Genomic DNA, 17,889 nt, shown 5'->3' on the forward strand with positions numbered 1-17,889 from the left:
TGAGAGCAGAGAGAGCCATCTCACCAAATGCGTGGCTGTTCCCCTGGGCTGTGGGGTGTTGAGTCCTCAGCCCTCTTCCTCACCTGGTTGGCTCATTCCCAACATCTGAAGCATCCTCTGTAACTGCCAGGCTGAGCAGCTGCCGGTGGATCGTGCCTGCCCATGGCCAGGTTGAGCTGAAGGTGCACTTCGCCTCCACGATGCCAGGCCAGTTCGACCAGACGATGAATTTTGAGGTGCTGGGAACAAAGCGACTGTATCAGCTGCACTGCAGGGGCACCTGCATGTATCCCACCATCAGCCAGGACCCACGGTAAGGCTGCTCTGTCACTGCCCCCCACTCTGCCTCCCTCTGTACTTGGAGCAGGGGCTGCCTGTTACACCCCAGGGATTGCTTTCCACCACCTCACGTCACCTCTGACATGAATCTACTTGAGCACTCTCACCCACACCCGGAGCTGGGAACCTCTGCTGCTGAGGGCTATGGCTTCCCAGCCAGGTTGGAGCATCTCATAGCTCCTCACCTTCCTGTTTTCTCCTTCCTAGAGTGGTGTTTCCTCACCGAAGGAAGAGCAAAGCAGACAACGAGATCATCTTCAAGCAGTATGTCATGAGCACGGGTGTGTTCCACTTTGGGCCACTGCTCTGTGGGAAGTCCAGAGACTGGTACGTACTGGTGGGCTGGATGGCTGCTCCCAGGTAGACAGGGGGTCACCCAGTTTACGTCCCAGTGGCCCAAGGTGACTTCGAGCAACTGATGTCCTCCCTCTACCTCTCAGCTTCTCTACTGTTGGAAATGAATGTAACGGTGCTTTTTAAACTGCTTTGAGCTGTATGGGCAGACTGACGGAGCAATTATTCTGCCAATGGCATTATAAAATGTTGATTAATCTGTTATATTAGGCAGACTTTATGGTTTGGCCTGTCAGCATGTGTGTCTGACCCGCGGAGGAGTAACAGTGGGATTTATAAACCTTACTACTGGATGAAGTCTGCCTTAAAAGCTGTCATTGTCACTGCTGGTGTGGTTCTGTTTTTAATCTTGCTCCTCTTTAATATCAGAAGTGAAGCCCTTGCCTTCGTGGGAGATCCAGTGCTATTTTACAAGCCTGGGAAATGAAGTAAAAACCCTTTAACAACAAAAGGGCATCTTCAGGCAGCCTGATGAATGGGCTCAGGTTTCAGTTTCCTTTTTATTTTGCAGAAGCCTTTCTTTACACTCCGCAGGGGAAGGACCAGAGCTGCAGGAAGGACCCGTGTGCCCAATTGCTTTTGTTCTCACAGGGCCCCTTGAATTTTGGTTTTGCACAGCACCCTTTCTTTAAGTGCTTGTGCCTTGCCACTCTGATGGGATGGGGCAAGGTGCAGACGTAGAAGTAACAGAAGGTTGAACACCTTGTGCAGTGTGCTCATTTTCCTAGCCTGCTCGTTAGACCGTGGTGAGAGCAGCCTCTTGCTGCCAGCATGCAGTGCTTGCCTCATTGGGTGATAAACACAGCAGTCCCAGCACTGCTGAAGCCTCCTCCCTTTGTGGATAGGTACAAGGCGCTGCCCAACCCTGGCAACTACGAGAAGATAACCATCCTCAACATCACCCCCTTGGAAGCAGAGGTGCAGTTCTTCTTCGAGCACGATCTGAAAGCAGACACATTCATATTAGATCCTCCCAGCATGACACTCAAACCCAACGAGAAGCAGGTAGGTGGCAGGCCTGCAGTGGTGCAGAAGCCAGGAGCTGCTCTTCCTGCTCACCAGTCCTTTTCTCTGTTTCTTTTTGGGGCTAGGAGCTGAGCATTTGGGCCTATCCCACTTCAGCTGGCCTCGTGGAAGACAAGCTTGTGTGCTGCATTAAGGAGAACCCGGAGCCAGTGGTGTTCCGCCTGTGCTGCCAAGGGGTGCGGGTGGAGCTGGGGGTCAGCCCCAAGCACGTGCACTTTGGGAAGCTGCTGCTGCACAGGTCAGCCCCCCAGCTGCTCTGCTGGCGGCACGAGCCATCAGCCAGGTCCCCTTCAGCTTCTTATGGGTTATAGAGTCATAGATTCATTGAGGTTGGAAGGACCTGTATTATTATCAAACCCAACCATGAACCCATCATTGCCAACCTCCACTCAGAATCATACATCTCTGAGACTGGAAAAGATAACCAGGTCCAACCCCAGCCCACCCCCACCATGCCCACATCCCTCAGTGCCACATCTCCATGGCTCTGGGACACCCCCAGGGACGGTGACTCCCCCACTCCCTGGGCAGCCGTGCCACTGCTTCACCACTCTCAGAGATTTTTCCTAATATCCAACCTAACTTCCCCTGACCCAACTTAGGACCATTACCTCTCATCATTTCACCCTTTACACGTATAAGCTGGTCTCTAGAGAGAGGGAGACCCATCTTTTGTACGAGTCATTGACCAAATGGGATGGATAGGGCTGCCTCACGGTGCAAGGCTCGTGCCAGTGCTGAGCATCTTGGTGTGCCTGCAGGAAGGACAGCAAGCAGCTGGTGCTGCACAACCCTACCCTACTGCCTGCAGCCTGGAGGCTCAGCGGGCTGGAGAACCTCGGCGAGGACTTCTCTGTGTCGCAAAGTGAAGGCACCGTGGGGCCCTGCAAAGAACTGCCGATATATGTACATTTCAAAGCAACAAAGGCTCTCAGCATTAAGAAGACCATTCGACTGGAGGTGAGGGGATGTTTCTGTCCTGGGTGGACAGGACAAGGCAACCAAAGGGGATGGAGGTTGTGCTGGAAGGGTTGCGTTGCGTGGAGGGCAGAAGGATGAGCATTCGTGAACTTCCTTTTGCTTTCGGGCCCTTAGCAGCGAGGGGCTGCCAATGAAGGATGGCTTTGTGGCCTCTGGGATTCAGTCCTCCATGATTTGAATCATTGGTAGCACACAAAGCAGGGGATGCCATGGTGGAACCAGTCAGCAGAGACAAAGACCGTCATCATCTACTGATAATTTAGTTGTCCAAACAGTGTTTTATTTCTTCCTGCCTCAGGTTTCAGATACAGAAAACATCCTGGGGATTGTTCAAATAGAAAATATCCAAATCCAAGCAGAAGCCTACGATGTTGCCCTGAGCATCACCATTTCCAAAGGTCAGTGGATGCCCCAAAACAAAGCAGTACAGGTGCATTTCATTGCACGCAACCAAAACACTTGGGAGGGCCTGGGGTAGAATCCTAGCATCGTTAAGGTTTGAAAAGATCTTTAAGGTCATCTTGTCCAACCATCAGCCTGCCACCACCATCCCTCAGAGCCACATTTCCACAGTTCTTGAGCAACTCCAGGGATAGTGACTTCACCACCTCCCCAGGCAGCGTGCTCCAGTGCCTCACTGCACTTCCAGAGAACTTTTCCTAGTATAGGCAAGTGAGCGTGGCCATAAAGCACGTGCCCTTCAAGCTGCGTGGCATGAAGCACTGTCAGGGCAGGGAGAGCCTTGAGCCTCTTGTGTCCCAGCTTTGAAGTGTGTCACCTCCTAAGCAGATTGATTTGGGTTTGCTGAAATGACAGCAATGTGAAAAAGCGGTTGGCACGTGTAGCAAGCCAGAGAAGCCGCTGCACTTGTGCACCACGCTGGGCTCTAAGCAGACCATCACCACCAAAATCATGAACTACAACCACCAAAAGACAGAATATACCCTCCAGGTGAGTCTGCTGTGCTCCTGTGGGAGGGAAAGAGCATAGCAGGACTGGGAGGCAGCATGTCTGTGGATGGATTCTGATGCTCCAGCTTGTCCTGGCGTAGCTGGAGCAGCCACAGGAGCCTGTGGGTCTTCCCACCAAAGCTGGACCTGTCCCCGTCTGGACTGTCACTCACAGAGCCTCTCCAGTTGTCCTTGCTGGAACTGCTCCTGCGGATCCCATGCTGTCTGGACTTCCATATCACTGCCAGAGCTGGGACTTTAGGTGTCCCAGGCCTCGAGTGCAGGATTGTCCATGCTGGGAACATTTGACAGTCCTTATGACAACATGGGGGGAAAATTACGATTGATAGGCAGGGAAAGTACTTGAGACAGCAGCGTGCCCTCACAGGCCAGAAGGCCAGCTATACCCTGGGCTGCATCCAAAGCAGCATGGCCAGCAGGGCAGGGAGAGGATCTGCCCCTCTGCTCTGCACTGTGAGCGCCGTGTCCGGATGTGGAGTCCTCAGTACAGGAGAGGCATAGGCTTGTTGGAGTGTGTCCAGAGGAAGGTCACAAAAAATGACCCGAGGGATGGAATGCCTCCCTATGGGGACAGGCTGAGAGCTGGGGCTGTGCAGCATGGAGAAGGGAGGGCTGCAGGGAGAGCTGAGATCAGCCTTCAGTATCTAAAGGGACTGGAAGAAAGAAGGGGACGGCCTCTTCAGCAGGGTCTGTTGTGATAGGACAAGGGGAAACGGTTTCAAACTAAAAGAGAGGAGATTTAGATTTGATATGCAGAAGAAGGTTTTTATAAAGGTGGTGAGGCAGTGGCACGGGCTGCCCAGAGAGGTGGTGCTGCCCTGTCCCTGCAGACAGCCAAGGTCAGGGAACGGGGCTGTGAGCACTGGTGGAGCTGTGGCGTCCCTGCTCACTGCAGGGGTGTTGGACTAGCTGACCTTCCAGGGCCTCTTCATACTCAAACAGTTCTCTACAGTGCTGGGTGAGCTTTGCTTTCTTGCCTGCTCTTTCCATTCTCACCCTCTGAGCTCTGCTTTTATAACACCTCTCTGCTCGTCTTTGACCCGTACAGACGTACCGTGCTGACTTCCAGAGGGAGAGGACCATCAGCATGCCACCTGCCTGCCTGGGGGGCTCCGAGGTGAGCGTGGAGGTGACCTATGAGCCCTGCCAGCTGGGCGAGTCCCGGGCCACGCTGCAGCTCCTGGGCCCCTCAGGCAGGGAATACAGCATCCCACTCTTCGGCCTCGCCCTGCCACCTAGACCACAGGGCCCCTTCCTCATCAAGGCTGGCAGCAGCACCTCCATCTCCTTCAAGACCATCTTCCCCCAGCCCACAGCCTTCAGGTACAGCGTGGAGAACCCGGCCTTCTCCGTGCGGGCCACCAAGACCCTACGCCCCAAGAAGAGCATCCTTATGGCCGTCACCTTCGAGGGGGACGGCAGCAGGGACCCCGTCAGCAGCAGGCTGCTGGTCTCCTGCGCCCGAGCGGACGGTCTGGGAGCGGGCGTCTCCTGGGTGTTCTACCTGCGGGGGATGCCCGTTGAGAAGTGATGGGGACGGACGGGGGAAGGCTCGTGGCGGTGCCGTGGGCTCTCTGCGTCGCGGTTCGCAATAAAGACACGGGTGGAGCGCAGCGTGTGGAGTGTGGTGCGGTCCTCCGCGTCGCCTGAGGGCGCCCTGCGCTGGGGCGTGGCCACGTGAGGCGGGAGGGTCACGTGAGGCGGGCGGGCCGCCGGTGGCGGCGGGGACCGGTGGTGATGGCGGTGGCGGTGCCATGAACGCGGAGCGGGACCTGGCGCCGCTGGCGCCCAGCGTGGTGCGGGCGCTGAACGACAAGCTGTACGAGAAGAGGAAGGTGGCGGCCCTCGAGATCGAGAAGTGAGAGAGCGATGGGGGAAAGCCGCGGGAAACGGGATGGGGGGTGAGGGCCCGGGGGGCTGTGGGGTGGCCGCGGGCTCCAGGGCGTGGTAGGGGGAACCGTGCCACACGAGGCACGGGGGTCTGCGGGGGTTTGCTTGTCCTTTAGTTCTGCCCGTGCAGCTTTCCCATGTGTGGTAACTCCCGTGCTGTGCTGCTCTGCTCCGTGCCCCTCCGAGCGCTGCCCCAGAGCTCAGCTCATCGCAGCAGCCCTAAGCATCCCCACGGGGACAGCTCAGTGCAGGGCTGGGAGCACCGAGCTGACGGCGGGGGTACGTGTTTCTTCCTCGTCTTCTTCCCCTTCCTTTTACACGAATAGTTTCTTAAGTTCTTGACAGGTGCGATGCACTATGCTTGCATCTCTTGCACACGGGGATCCTTCAGGAGCATTTTTGTCCCCTGCACAGGAAGAACTGGGTATCCTGGTGGGCAACAGGTTGATCACAAACCAGTAGTGAGTTCAAAGCAGAGAGGGAACTGCTGAAGGGTTGTTTTCTTTAGTACAGTGGCTGGCTGAAGAGATCATCGGGGCCTGGAGCATCTTCTGTGTGAGAACAGGCTGAGAGCCCCGGTGCTGTTCAGCCTGGAGAGGAGAAAACTGAGAGGGGATCTTATCAGTGCTTCTAAGTCTCTGAGGGGTGAGAGTCTAGTAGATGGGGCTGGGCTCTTTCCGGTGGTGGCAAGTGACAGAACAAAGAGCAATGGGCACCAATTGGGTCACAGGAAGTTCCACAGGAACACAAAGAAGAACAACTTTGCTGTGAAGGTGAGGAGCACTGGAAGAAGCTGCCCAGAGAGGTAGTGGACTCTTCTTCTCTGGAGATATTCAAGGCCTGTCTGGATGCTTTCCTCTGTAATTTTCTATAGGGAACCTGCTTTATCAGTGGGTTGGAATGGAAGGTCTCCAGAGGTCCCTTCCAATCCCTGTGGTTCTGTGATTCTGTGAATCAAGCAGCTCTGCTCTGACCTGTTTTGCCCCATGACCTGTGTCTTCATGGTTGGTTTATACCAACCAAAATGAGATTTGGGATCTGCTGATGGAGCTGGACACCCAATATTGGGAAGGCTGTCAGGAGGAGGAAGACAAATTCCAGCCCTTTAATGGGTTTAGATCAATGTAAACTAGTCACAGAACAGTGCAGCACATGTCACCATCATGCCTACAGCATCGTGTGAGGAGGAACTCACTGTCTCAGTGCAGGCACCTCCTGGCCCTCTGCTCTGTCCTGAGCCCCTTTAAACTCAGAGGTGCCATAAAGTCATTGCATGGTCATGGGCAGAGTTGCCAACCACTAGACCAGACTGGCCTGAGCCCCTTTTAGCCTGGCCTTGAACACCTCCAGGGATGGAGCATCTGCAGCTCTGGGCAGCCTGTTCCAGTGCCTCACCACCCTCTGAGTGAAGAACTTCTTCCTAACATCTAACCTAAACATCCTGTCTTTCAGTTTAAACCCATTCCCCATTGTCCAGTCACTATCTACCTGTGTAAAAAGTCAGTCCCCTTCCTGACTCCTGGGATATCGTTTTTTTTTCTCATCAAACCAATACCCGATCTGTTCATTAAATCCAGGCTGTAAAGAGATTATTTCCATGCTGCCAGGGCTTGGTGCGTGCTCCTCGTGGTGCTGGCGTGGGATTGGGAGCCAGAGCTCTTGGCCTGGGATCAGCGTTTGTGAGAGTGGATGTGGCTGTTGCTAAATTCACCTTTGCGATGGAGCAGAGTAGGGGGGCTTTGTGATGCCTCCAAGGAGAAGAGGGCAGCAGTTCTGTTCACAGCAGGGTGAGAAGAGGCTGTCCCTCATCTCACAGTGGGGAAAGGCCATAAATGTCTCCTATAATGATTTCCTTGTGCTACTCACTTGGCCATGGGACAGTGACAGCCAGATAGAATCGGGCAGCATGAGGTTTCCAAGCCCCTTAGTGCCTGTCTGGCATCTCTACGCTTCTATATACAGAAGTCAGAAAGAAAAAAGGAAAAAAAAAAGCAAACTTATACTGCTGCATTGGCCGGGAATCGAACCCGGGCCTCCCGCGTGGCAGGCGAGAATTCTACCACTGAACCACCAATGCTCCAGCTGTGTGCAGCTGTCCTCACTGCTGCCTCGGCTCATCGCTGCTGGGGAGACTGGAGGCTCTGCCGAGCTGATGGGCATCACCCTCGACGTGGAAGTGGGTAAGTGAACAGAAGGGAAGGTGGGGCAGGACCTGCTTTGGCATAAGTTGTACAACCCCAGTGCAGAGGGTATTTGCGTGAGGCTGTGGTGGCTCCTCTCACCCCTCGGTCGTTTGGGCGTGGAAAGAATTCTCCTTCTGGTCTGGTCTGGTCTCACCTTCTCCTTTCTGACAGCTACAGGGAGCCAAGCCCTCAGGTACTCACATGAGGCAAAATCTTCAGCTTCCCGTGTGTTTTCCTCTTCTCTCCCCAGGCTGGTGCGAGAGTTTGTGGCTCAGAACAACACATCTCAAATCAAGCATGTGATCCAGATCCTGTCGCAGGAGTTTGCACTCTCCCAACACCCCCACAGCCGGAAGGGGGGACTCATCGGCCTGGCTGCTTGCTCCATCGCCCTGGGCAAGGTGAGTGTGGGTATTTTTTGGCTTCCTTTAGTGGGAGAGGAGTGTGGCTGCACATGAGCCATTGTGCCAGGGACAGACTGGGGCTGGCTGCTCCCCAGCTGTGCAGCTTCCCATGTTTCAGTGTGACACCAGGTTGCGAATGTGGTTCCCCAACAGACCTAGCCATGTGCTGTAAGCACTGGAGTGCTTTCTGGCCTGGGTCAAGCCTTGGCAGCTCCTCGGCCTTGATGTCAGTGCATCTGTGTTTCCAGCTGATGTGCTTTGAGTGAGTGTTGCTGCTGAGCTGAAAATAGGGCTAAGCTCAGCAGGTTGCAGCTGCGGTCTGATCCTGTTTAATGGTCGGCTGGAGCCAAGCTCTTTCTTCTGAAGTGTAAAAGCAGAATATGCTGTCTGCTGACGGCTGGTGACGTTGTCTCCATTTCTGTATGCAGCTGGTTACCCAGACAGCAGAAATTAGGTATGAGTTGGTATTAATGGAGCTTACAAGAGATATAGCCCTTCCACAATTCAGCATGCTCCAGCAGCATGGGCAGGGAAGCATGGTTAAATTTCAGACCAAATCATGCCAGAGTTCTGGTCAAAGCAAGCAGGTATTGTGAGGTATAAAGCTGTGTTAGCCTGAGTTATAACTTCTTATTGACTTGGCTGAAGTTTTTCTTGCCGAAAGCATTAATCATTCAGTCCAGCTCTGGAGGTGTTACATGGATGCCCTTTGTGCCCCTCCTGCGGAAAGCTGAGCGATTTCCATTCCAATTAAGGGCTTCCTCTCTCACTTTCCTCTCATTAGAAGGAACAAGCTCAGTAAGTTGCCTCCAGGGCTAGGCCAGAGCACACAGATCCCTGCTGAGGGGAGCGGGGACTCTGTGGGCTCAGAGCTCCATTGGGCTTTTCAGTTAAACCACACGGTTCGTTTTTGAAAGTGCCTACAAGGGAGGGAGTCACTTGGGTTTGTAGTAGGGTGTGCATAAGGAAAGCACAAAGCTTAGGAAGAGCAGACTGTCTCTGCTTGAAACACTGCAAGGTGTATTTTAATTTGGCTAATCCCCTTCTAATGAGAGTCACGACCAGCTGAAACAGACACTCTGAAGCCTAACATCTTTTAGATTACCAGCTTTAAGCTGTTGGCCACATGCTTCTGAACACTGCTCCTTTTGTCTTCCTATTGTTAGAGTGCAGAATCTCTTTGCACATAACTCCTGTCTGGGTCTGCAGTGCTCTGTTCTGCTGTCAGCCCATAAAGGGTCCCAGAGGTGTAGCTGGGGAGCTTAACCCTGCCTTGCCTTCTGTGCAGTGCTGGGGCAGGGCAGCCTGTGCTCTGAGGAGTGGAGGAGTTGTGTTTGGTGGCCCTGAAGGACTGATAAAACTTAGAGCTGAGCTCCTTAATCTGCTGGTCTGCACATTTTTGTTTTTCTTACCATCTCATGCTGGTTTTCTTTGTGAAGCCTCTGTCACCACATCCTTCCTGCTGCCCAGCTCCTGATGGTACAAAGAATAACCCGACAGATGTGGCTCTACTGAGTTGCTCCTCCTTCTGGGAGCTATGTTGCTTTGCTCACAAAGTGTGAGGATGTGGATATGGTTGGTCTGTTGCTGTCTGGTGTTTGGGGTGTCCTGGAAACCTCAGTGGCTTTACACAGAAACCAACACCTACAGCAGAGAGACTCCAGCAGCAAGTCAGTATGGTGGTGGTACTGGGCCAAGCCTAGGCCACCATGGGCCTGCCACATGCCCATGCGCTTTATTCCAGGACCCATGGCAGTGCCATCTCTGTCCTTTCCCTATGGTTGTCAACTCACCAGTCTCCTTCTGTCCATCAGGACTCTGGGCTCTACCTGAAGGAGCTGATTGAACCAGTGCTGACGTGTTTCAACGATGCTGATAGTCGGCTGCGGTACTACGCCTGTGAGGCCCTCTATAACATTGTGAAGGTGGCCAGAGGCTCTGTCCTCCCACACTTCAATGTGCTCTTTGATGGCCTCAGCAAGGTAAGAAGCTTCCTCTAAGACCCCAAGTGTTTTTTCTTTTCTTCACTGGAACAGTATATCTTGTTCCCTGGCGCTCTTCTTTCCAGGATCAAACAAACCAAGTTGTCTGATACCATCTTTTTAAGTAAACTGGTTTGCTTTGACCAGGCTTGTCTGAAGGACTGCACAAAATGTTTTTGCAGCAGCATGCTGGCCATTGGTGTTGGGGATGCCAGAGTTCACTGTAAGCTAACTTGTTCTTGCTTCCCACCTCCAAGATATGTTTTTCTTCTCCTTATTCAGTGGCAGAAGACACTGGGAAGTGGCTCTGCAGCACCACAGTTTTTTAGAGTCATGTCCACATACACTCATTTGTGCCACTTAGCACTGCAAACTTGTTTTTGTCTGTGGGTGCTGACATGTGGAAACCTTCCTAGCATGGGAAGGTCATGGGTGCTTGGTATCCCCCTAAGTCTCTCTGGAGCATTTTGTTGGAGCCTAATGATGAGTCAGAGAGGAAGGGATTTCTCTGTGTCCATTCCAACAATATCAAGAGAGCAAAAGAGAGCTCCACTGCAGAGATGGGAAAAGGCCTGGGACCTGCTGTTATAATGATGTTTGTTTCTGTTCTTCACAGCTGGCTGCTGATCCTGACCCAAATGTCAAAAGTGGCTCTGAGCTCCTAGATCGACTTCTCAAGGTGTGTTTCCCCTTCTAGCTGAGAATCCTTGGTGCAGGAGGCAAGTGTGATAGGCAGCTTCAATGTGCCTGCAGGTGCCTCCACGCTGCCTGACGTGTCATGGCAGGATTCTCATGGGGGCATGTTGGTCTGGCAGGCTGCACCTGCTAAAACTATCCCATTGTGGTCCTGAGGCTTCTGTCAAAGTGGTTATTTCTGTCACTGCTTGTAGCTTGATAAACTGAGAGTCTGGTGGCTGGTTTGAGGAGCTCGTAGATTATTGCAGAGCAAAATGGATGTTTAGCTCCTGGGAGCCAGGTCTCTGGGGAAGCAAGGATTTGGTCTGCAGGAAGTCCTGGGCAGCAGAAGGGCTGCTCATCGAATTTTCTTCCCTTCTCCCTTACCTAAATGAGGAACAAAGGGAAGCAAAAATCAGAGCTGCTGCTTCCAGGGTGGGGGGCACTTGGTTCCTCTTCCTGTTATGTCTGCAGAGGAGCTTTTGCTTGTGCAGACTTCACAGTTCCACTTGGAGGGAAGTGGCTCCCTGCCAGGTCTTGCCCCCTCTCCTCATTAGCACAGCAGTTAGTGCCCTCTCCGTGTTCCCTGTTGCAGTCCTTCCTGCTGGGAGTCCTCAAAGCAGAGGAGATCTGCTCTACTGCTCTGGTGTGAGGAACTTTGCTGTGCAGCAAAATCTGTCAGGCGTGTAGGAAGAGCTCTCAGAGAAAGCCAGGGGACTCTCCCATCACTGACACATATGATTACATTAAGGTTGCTTGCTCATGTGTGCAATGCACCAACGAGGCATGAAACAAAGAAGGTCCCACCCTCCTCCTGTTCAGCCAGGCAGTAGGAGCCTTCCTCTGTAGATCCAGCATGCAGTTATTCACTGCCCGAGGGGGAATTCCTGCCTCATTGCCTGAACAAACCTTATGAGTCTTTCTCCCAGAGTCTCCCAACAGCCAGGAGAGCTTGCTGCCCTCTGACAGAGCTGCTTGTCAGCATCTTGTGATCTTCATCCTGTCATGTGCCTTAGAAAACACAGAGTGGATGTGACTGGGTGGGGGCAGTGAGTGCTGGGTGCTGGGCTTACCTTCTGACATGCTCTGCTTGGGCTGTGCAGGACATCGTGACAGAGAGTAACCAGTTTGACCTGGTAGGCTTCATCCCGCTGCTGCGTGAGAGGATCTACTCCAACAACCAGTATGCCCGTCAGTTCATCATATCCTGGGTAGGTACACACAGGGACTTGAGTGCTTCTCCCCCAAAGCACTGTGGCTCATCAGCATCCCGTGCCTGGGCAAACAGTGGATGTCCACAGTGATGTGTGAACACAGGAACCTGAGTTTGCTTGGACCTTTTTTAAGACAGCTGCTTTTGACTTCTGTTCTTTAAAATGCCAGCTCCCTGTCACGTCACTGTTGCAGTCGCAAGTACGTGGTGGTGCACTTCTGCCACCATGGTTCAGGGCTTTGCACAGCAAATTAGAAAATAAAGTCCAAGCATTGCTGTATAAACAAATGTGTCGTGATCCAGAGGTTGCCATCTCCCAAGGGACATCACCTTACCGTTTCCTTTTCAAAGGAAAACTTAACCCCAGCAGTGATGGAGGGATGTTGCTCTCCAGGAGGCAAGTGATGTCCACTCACTTCCTGATTTCTCTACTAGGCAGAAGCTGTTAATATCTGACCAGGGCCTCGGGAGGGATGTGTGCCTCAGGGCTCTCTATTTCAGCCATGCTGTTTGTCGTTCCACATCTGCTTGCTGGCATTTCAGCAGTGTTTGTGATCCCTCTGTTAAGGAGCTGTGATTGGAAATGCAGCATTGCTGCAGTCTGATCCCATGCCTCCTTTGCTAGCCCAGCTTCTTTCTGAGATGGGCAGCTCCACTCTATCCTGTTGTCCTTCCCTCCCTGTCTCACACAGGTAGCCATGATGCTCCCCTCCTTCCTGCAGCTCAGTGTTCCTCAGACTTGTGCTGGTGATATTAGTTAGCTTCTCCAAAACTCATCCATCTTCTTTCTTGTGCCTTCCCTGAGCTAGATCCTGGTCTTAGAGTCTGTGCCTGACATCAACCTCTTGGATTACCTGCCAGAAATCCTGGATGGGCTCTTCCAGATCCTGGGAGACAACAGTAAAGAGATACGCAAAATGTGAGTGTGGAGGCTGGCTGGGGGCCAGGTCTGGATTTTGCTCTGGAGCTGGCCTGTTTCCCTGCAGCAGACTCGTGCTAGTTGCCCTCTTCATTTGTTTGCAATTCTATATAACCATAGCTAAACTACACATTCCCAGTGGGAGACTTGCTGGCTTGTTTGGTGGATCAAAGTGTCCTTGGCCACGGCCTCCCTTCCTCGGGTTGTTGTGGCTGTGGGGGACATTGTGATCTCTTTGTGCTGCAGTGCAAACTTTTCTGGCTCAGTGCATCCATTTCTTCCTCAGCCCCTGCACACAGTGTCCCAACCAGAGATGCTCTTGTGTGTTTCTGGGGTAGGAGATTTGCAAGCAGCCCCTCAGCAAGGTGCAGCAGCAACCCCAAGTCTCCTGTGTGCAAAGAATAAGCAAGCATTGTGAGCTGGCTTTTCAGATCCGTTGCTAAGACTCAGGCTGAAGGGAGCATTTTGAAACAGAGTGGCTGGATGTTGTCAGTGAGATCAGAGGATCTTAGCTTTTGCAATGGGAGAAAGTGACTGGACCTGTTTGATAGGGCATAAGTGCTGAGACAAGCTTGGGTCTTTCCCACTGCCAGGCCCTGCAGTTCTTCCATGCTTCTGTATTTCCCAGTGCATATATATCGAGGAACAAGTACTGAAAGCTCTTGGGATCTGGCCTCCCATCTCATCCCTACCCCTGCTCCCCTTTGTGCTCCCCATCCCAAATATGTGCTCGTTCTCAGAAGTGAAGATGTGTGGGAATTTCATGGCCTCCATCTTTCCTGGTGTGTGTGCGTGTGTGTAGGGGGAGTAGGGGGGAAGGGTAAAGTTGGACCTAAAGTGGAGCAGGTTCACTAGGGTCTCTGGCCCATATCTTTCTCCATAGGCTGTTCTAGGAGCAGGTACGAGAGCTTGTCTGTTACCTTGGGAGAGATCTGTATTTGTTGTGGGTGTCAGTGTGCTCTGTGGGAGTCTGTAACCTTTGATTTGGGGCAGAGTGAATGTGTACAAGTACCACCCCACGTATGTCCTCGCTGTATACGTATGGGAGGCTGCTCTAACTTCTCTCTTCTGCCCTCAGGTGTGAGGTGGCTCTTGGGGAGTTCCTCAAGGAGATCAAGAAGAATCCTTCTAGTGTCAAGTTTGCAGAAATGGCCAATATCCTGGTGATCCACTGCCAGGCTGCAGGTGAGTGTTCAGTGCTAAGCTGGCAGGAGCTGGAGCATCTGTCACTGGGTCTGCAGTGCCAAGCCATTGATTCAGGCTCAGGGTTTTCCTGTTTACCAACCGTGTACCCTTGCCCTTTCTTTGCTGTTGTGCATGAAAAGCCTGCTAAAAGGGTGGGCAGGCAGCCTTCTCATAGGAGATCTGCATTTATTTGATGATCTGGAGAAGTTTTCCCATGGCTGAACTACCACTTTTTCCACCTCAAATACAGAGCAGGTGTCATCACAAGTGCAGAGAAGAGGTGGTGCCTGAAAGATTAAAAAAAAAAGCCTGTGGGTAACACCTGTGCTTATCCAGCACATCTGGAAAGGTTTTCTTAGGGACTTGTTCTGTGAATGAACCTGAGAAGGTACTCGTTGCTTTGGCGGGACAATTAATTGTGATGTGTCTGATGCTTTGTGTTAGGGTCTGCTGGGTATGCAGTGATGGAAGCATTCAGCTGATGTGCTTTCTGAGAAGGTTATCCAGAAGCTTGTCCAGAAGTTTGGCTTGCTCCTGTGTGATCCCATACTAGACTTTGTCCAGACTAGAGACTGTGGATGAGGAAGAGGCCCTTCCCTTACAGCCCTGCTGAAGTCCAGTCAGCTCTGTGGTTGCAAGCAGACCTTATCGTGTGGAGTCTGCTGTCGTTGCCCTCACCTCTGCTCGTCCTCTGTCTTCCAGATGACCTGATCCAGCTGACTGCCATGTGCTGGATGAGGGAGTTCATCCAGCTGGCTGGCCGAGTGATGCTGCCTTACTCCTCAGGGATCCTGACTGCTGTCCTGCCGTGTCTCTCCTACGATGATCGCAAGAAGAGTATCCTTGTAACTGAGCTGCTCCCAGAGAGGGCCAGGGGGAGTCCTGTCCCCTGAGTGCTAAAATCCACCCCAGCCATTTGGATGTGAAGGGAGCTGGAGGAGCTGGGCTGAAGCAGCTGTGGTTGGGCTGCGATGGCTTCTCTGGCTGGCCAGGTATGGCACTTAGCATGCGTGAGACTGCGTGTTCCTTACACTGCCTCCACTCAGACATCAAAGAGGTGGCAAACGTGTGCAACCAGAGTCTGATGAAGCTTGTCATCCCAGAGGACGACGAAATGGATGAGGCCAAGCAGTCAGTAACCCTGTTAGCAGAGACCAACTCGGAGGAACCCATCTCCAAGCCAGAGGCAGCACCCAGTGGTGAGTCCCTGTCGGCCTGGGTCATTGGAGATGTGGTGAAGGTTGGGGAAAGGTCTTGAGAAGGTCTTAAGTTGGTTTGGTTGCCTGTAGCAGGGAACCTCTGCACTTTCCATGAGCCCTGGAGCCCTGTTTCACAGCTGATCCTCTGCTGAGAAACACACTTGGTGCTGGCTGCAGAGCAGATCCCTGATGCAGCCTGCAGCCCAGGCAGTACTGCATGCCCTGGTGAACATCCCAAAGCATTTCACATCACCATGGTCATTAACTTGTGATGGGAAGCCTAGAAGAGTATTCAAGTGGAGAGAAACTGATCTGATAAGGTTTGGGGGGAACTGATACCTGCAGACAGCAGTGCCTTTAGCCTTCCAGCATTTCCTCAACAGATGCCATTGTCCCAGAATGACTAAAGCTTCCTCCAGCTCATCTGTGTTGGCCAGGCACACAAAATACACATAACACGTAAATCAAATGAGCTTATCTATTTCTTCTTCTGGGGTTGCATGTTGAGCCCAGTGCTTCCCTGCAGCACGCCTACAAACACGGTTTGAAAAATCCTGCTGTAGGAGGGAACGAAAAAGGTGACAACTAAAAGGCAGAAGGGCTTTCTTGTACAGCAGCAACCAGGTGGGAGGTGAGGAGGCATGCAGCAGCCTGGGGCAGCATGGCTGCAGTGTCAGCATGCACGGCTGGGATGAGCAGCAGAGCCTGTGGGTGCAGGGAGCAGCCAGCACAGCATTGGTGGTTCAGTGGTAGAATTCTCGCCTGCCACGCGGGAGGCCCGGGTTCGATTCCCGGCCAATGCAGCAGCTTTTTGGGAGGGACAGAGGGGGGAAAATATTTGTTGGAGTGGCAGAACTTTCTTTTTTTTTTTTATCTATTTTCTTCCCTGGTTGTCATAAGGCGATATTTGGTTAAAATATTAATAAAATGTGATCGTTTTAATACTTACCCCTTTGCGTAGATGATAGTGCACCTACAAGCAGGTGGGATTATGGTGGTGCTTTCACGGCTGAAAATCTCTTCTGCGCTCCTTTTTGTGCGGATGTGGCAGTTTTGCTGTGTGCAAGTAGAGGCAGTTGGCAATAGGGGGCATAAGGAGCCAAGTTCATCTTTTTACGCTTTGTCACAGTGCCTGTAAGACTCAGGTTCCAGCAGTGTCCAGCACGGGCTCTTTGACTTGCACAGCAGTCCCACACAGCTTGAGTTCTCTAAAAATCTCAGCAGCCCCTTGCTGAAAGATTGCTTCAGTGAGGCTCAGCCCAGCTGTGTGCTTGATTCAAAAGTGGCTCTGCAGAGACCCATCTGGTATGGAGCAGAGGCTGGAAAAGCTGCTTGAGTTGATTGGTTTCCGTGTGGAGCCACAGCACGGGACAGCAGGCCAGGTGAGGATGGCCCAGTGCTCAGCCCTTCGTGTGCTGGTGTACTGTCCTGTTGAAATCTGGACTTTGGGAGGCAGCCCTCCAGCTCCTTGTTACGAGGATGTGTACCTTGTAATTTGAGCAGCATAGTGCAAGGTTTCTGGCTGTCTGAGCTCACTGGGGGGTCCTCCCCCGATTACAAAGAGGGAGGCCCAGTTTCTGTGGGGCACAGGTCTGAAGATATGCAGCTTGCATTTCACCTGGTGGTTGTACTGTACTAACTTTGTGCTCACTGCAAAAAATGGATCCTCGTGGTCCTGAAACAATGACTGGAGGTGTCTGCAGAAGGCCATGCTGTTCCTGCTATCTGCCTTCCCTGTCATCCCCCTCACTGTGTCTCCTTTCTGTCTGCCTGCAGGCTCTTTGGATGCATCTGGTGACTCCAATGTGAGCAACGCCAGTGTCTGCACAGTAACCAGGTAGGGGTCGGTCACTGCAGGCTGAGTGACAGATGCTGGCAAAGCTGTGGGAAGCATGTGGGATGTGGGTTGGAAACCAAATGGGGTCTCAGACTGCAGTGGAATGCATGCCAGAGGATGCATTTGCACTCCGTATCTTGTCTCAGGGATGAGTTCTTGGAATCGTTTGATTTTAAAGGGACATTCAAAGGTCATCTGGTCCAACTCTCCTGCAACGAACAGGGACACCTACAGCTCCATCCTGTGCTCAGAGCCCTGTCCAGCCTGACTTTGAATGTTTCCAGACATGGGGCATCCTCTGGGCAACCTGTTTCAGTACTTCAATCCTCTTAAAGGGAGGTGTTGCCCCCTCAAGAAACCTTGCAGAGCTCCCTGGGAAGGCAGTGAGTATCTGTACACTCAGGGTTCTGCACCCCTTCTGTATTCAAGCCACTCTGGTTGGAGATCCCTGCTAAAAGAAAGGATGAAGGAAGGGAGAATGTGGGTGGTGGTTTTGGTAGTGGTCATTATTGGCCACAGTAGCAGACACTTGGTTCCCTCCTGCCTTTGCAGGGAGTTAATCTCATGCAAAGGCATCAGTCTCATGTGAAGAAAGGAGACACAAACCATCTGGAGCCAGTGGAAGGGCTTAAAATTCAGCTCCGTGCTGCTGCAGAGCTGCAATCCTGGCAGCCCACCACAGCACGGTGCTGCAGGGCAGGCGTTGAGGCATGGCTCAGGGCGTGCAGCCC

The 17,889-nt window shown here is 52.6% G+C and overlaps 2 protein-coding genes and 2 non-coding genes across 5 annotated transcripts in view; 3 read left to right on the forward strand and 1 right to left on the reverse strand.

Annotated features, from left to right (window-relative positions):
• Positions 1-3,485, forward strand: part of HYDIN (HYDIN axonemal central pair apparatus protein) — an 80,220-nt gene extending 76,735 nt beyond the window's left edge. Inside the window, exons 48-54 of the mRNA XM_065734211.1 lie at positions 131-313; positions 547-666; positions 1,539-1,698; positions 1,785-1,957; positions 2,481-2,679; positions 2,999-3,098; positions 3,463-3,485. Coding sequence (XP_065590283.1) covers positions 131-313; positions 547-666; positions 1,539-1,698; positions 1,785-1,957; positions 2,481-2,679; positions 2,999-3,098; positions 3,463-3,485 — 958 coding nt within the window. The remainder of the gene's footprint in view (positions 1-130; positions 314-546; positions 667-1,538; positions 1,699-1,784; positions 1,958-2,480; positions 2,680-2,998; positions 3,099-3,462) is intronic.
• A 1,895-nt stretch (positions 3,486-5,380) lies between these two features.
• The window catches only part of VAC14 (VAC14 component of PIKFYVE complex), a 48,165-nt gene continuing 35,656 nt past the window's right edge, over positions 5,381-17,889 (forward strand). The window contains exons 1-10 of one of the 2 annotated variants that reach the window (XM_065733426.1): positions 5,381-5,529; positions 7,995-8,145; positions 9,963-10,130; positions 10,747-10,809; positions 11,909-12,016; positions 12,828-12,937; positions 14,016-14,122; positions 14,825-14,959; positions 15,169-15,321; positions 17,098-17,158. In XM_065733426.1, the coding sequence (XP_065589498.1) occupies positions 5,426-5,529; positions 7,995-8,145; positions 9,963-10,130; positions 10,747-10,809; positions 11,909-12,016; positions 12,828-12,937; positions 14,016-14,122; positions 14,825-14,959; positions 15,169-15,321; positions 17,098-17,158 (1,160 nt within the window). In that variant the 5' untranslated portion in view covers positions 5,381-5,425. Of the gene's footprint in view, positions 5,530-7,542; positions 7,742-7,994; positions 8,146-9,962; positions 10,131-10,746; positions 10,810-11,908; positions 12,017-12,827; positions 12,938-14,015; positions 14,123-14,824; positions 14,960-15,168; positions 15,322-17,097; positions 17,159-17,889 lie in introns of those variants that run through there. The other variant, XM_065733425.1, reaches the window with a different exon arrangement.
• Positions 7,568-7,638, reverse strand: TRNAG-GCC (transfer RNA glycine (anticodon GCC)). Its single transcript has one exon. It is a non-coding gene; the product is annotated as a tRNA-Gly (tRNA).
• On the forward strand, positions 16,054-16,124 carry TRNAG-GCC (transfer RNA glycine (anticodon GCC)). The gene has a single exon. It is a non-coding gene; the product is annotated as a tRNA-Gly (tRNA).

The sequence above is a fragment of the Cyrtonyx montezumae genome, unplaced genomic scaffold (genome assembly GCF_038088225.1).
Source record: "Cyrtonyx montezumae isolate F1298 unplaced genomic scaffold, pur_monq_1.0 scaffold_17, whole genome shotgun sequence".
NCBI classification, from domain to species: domain Eukaryota; kingdom Metazoa; phylum Chordata; class Aves; order Galliformes; family Odontophoridae; genus Cyrtonyx; species Cyrtonyx montezumae.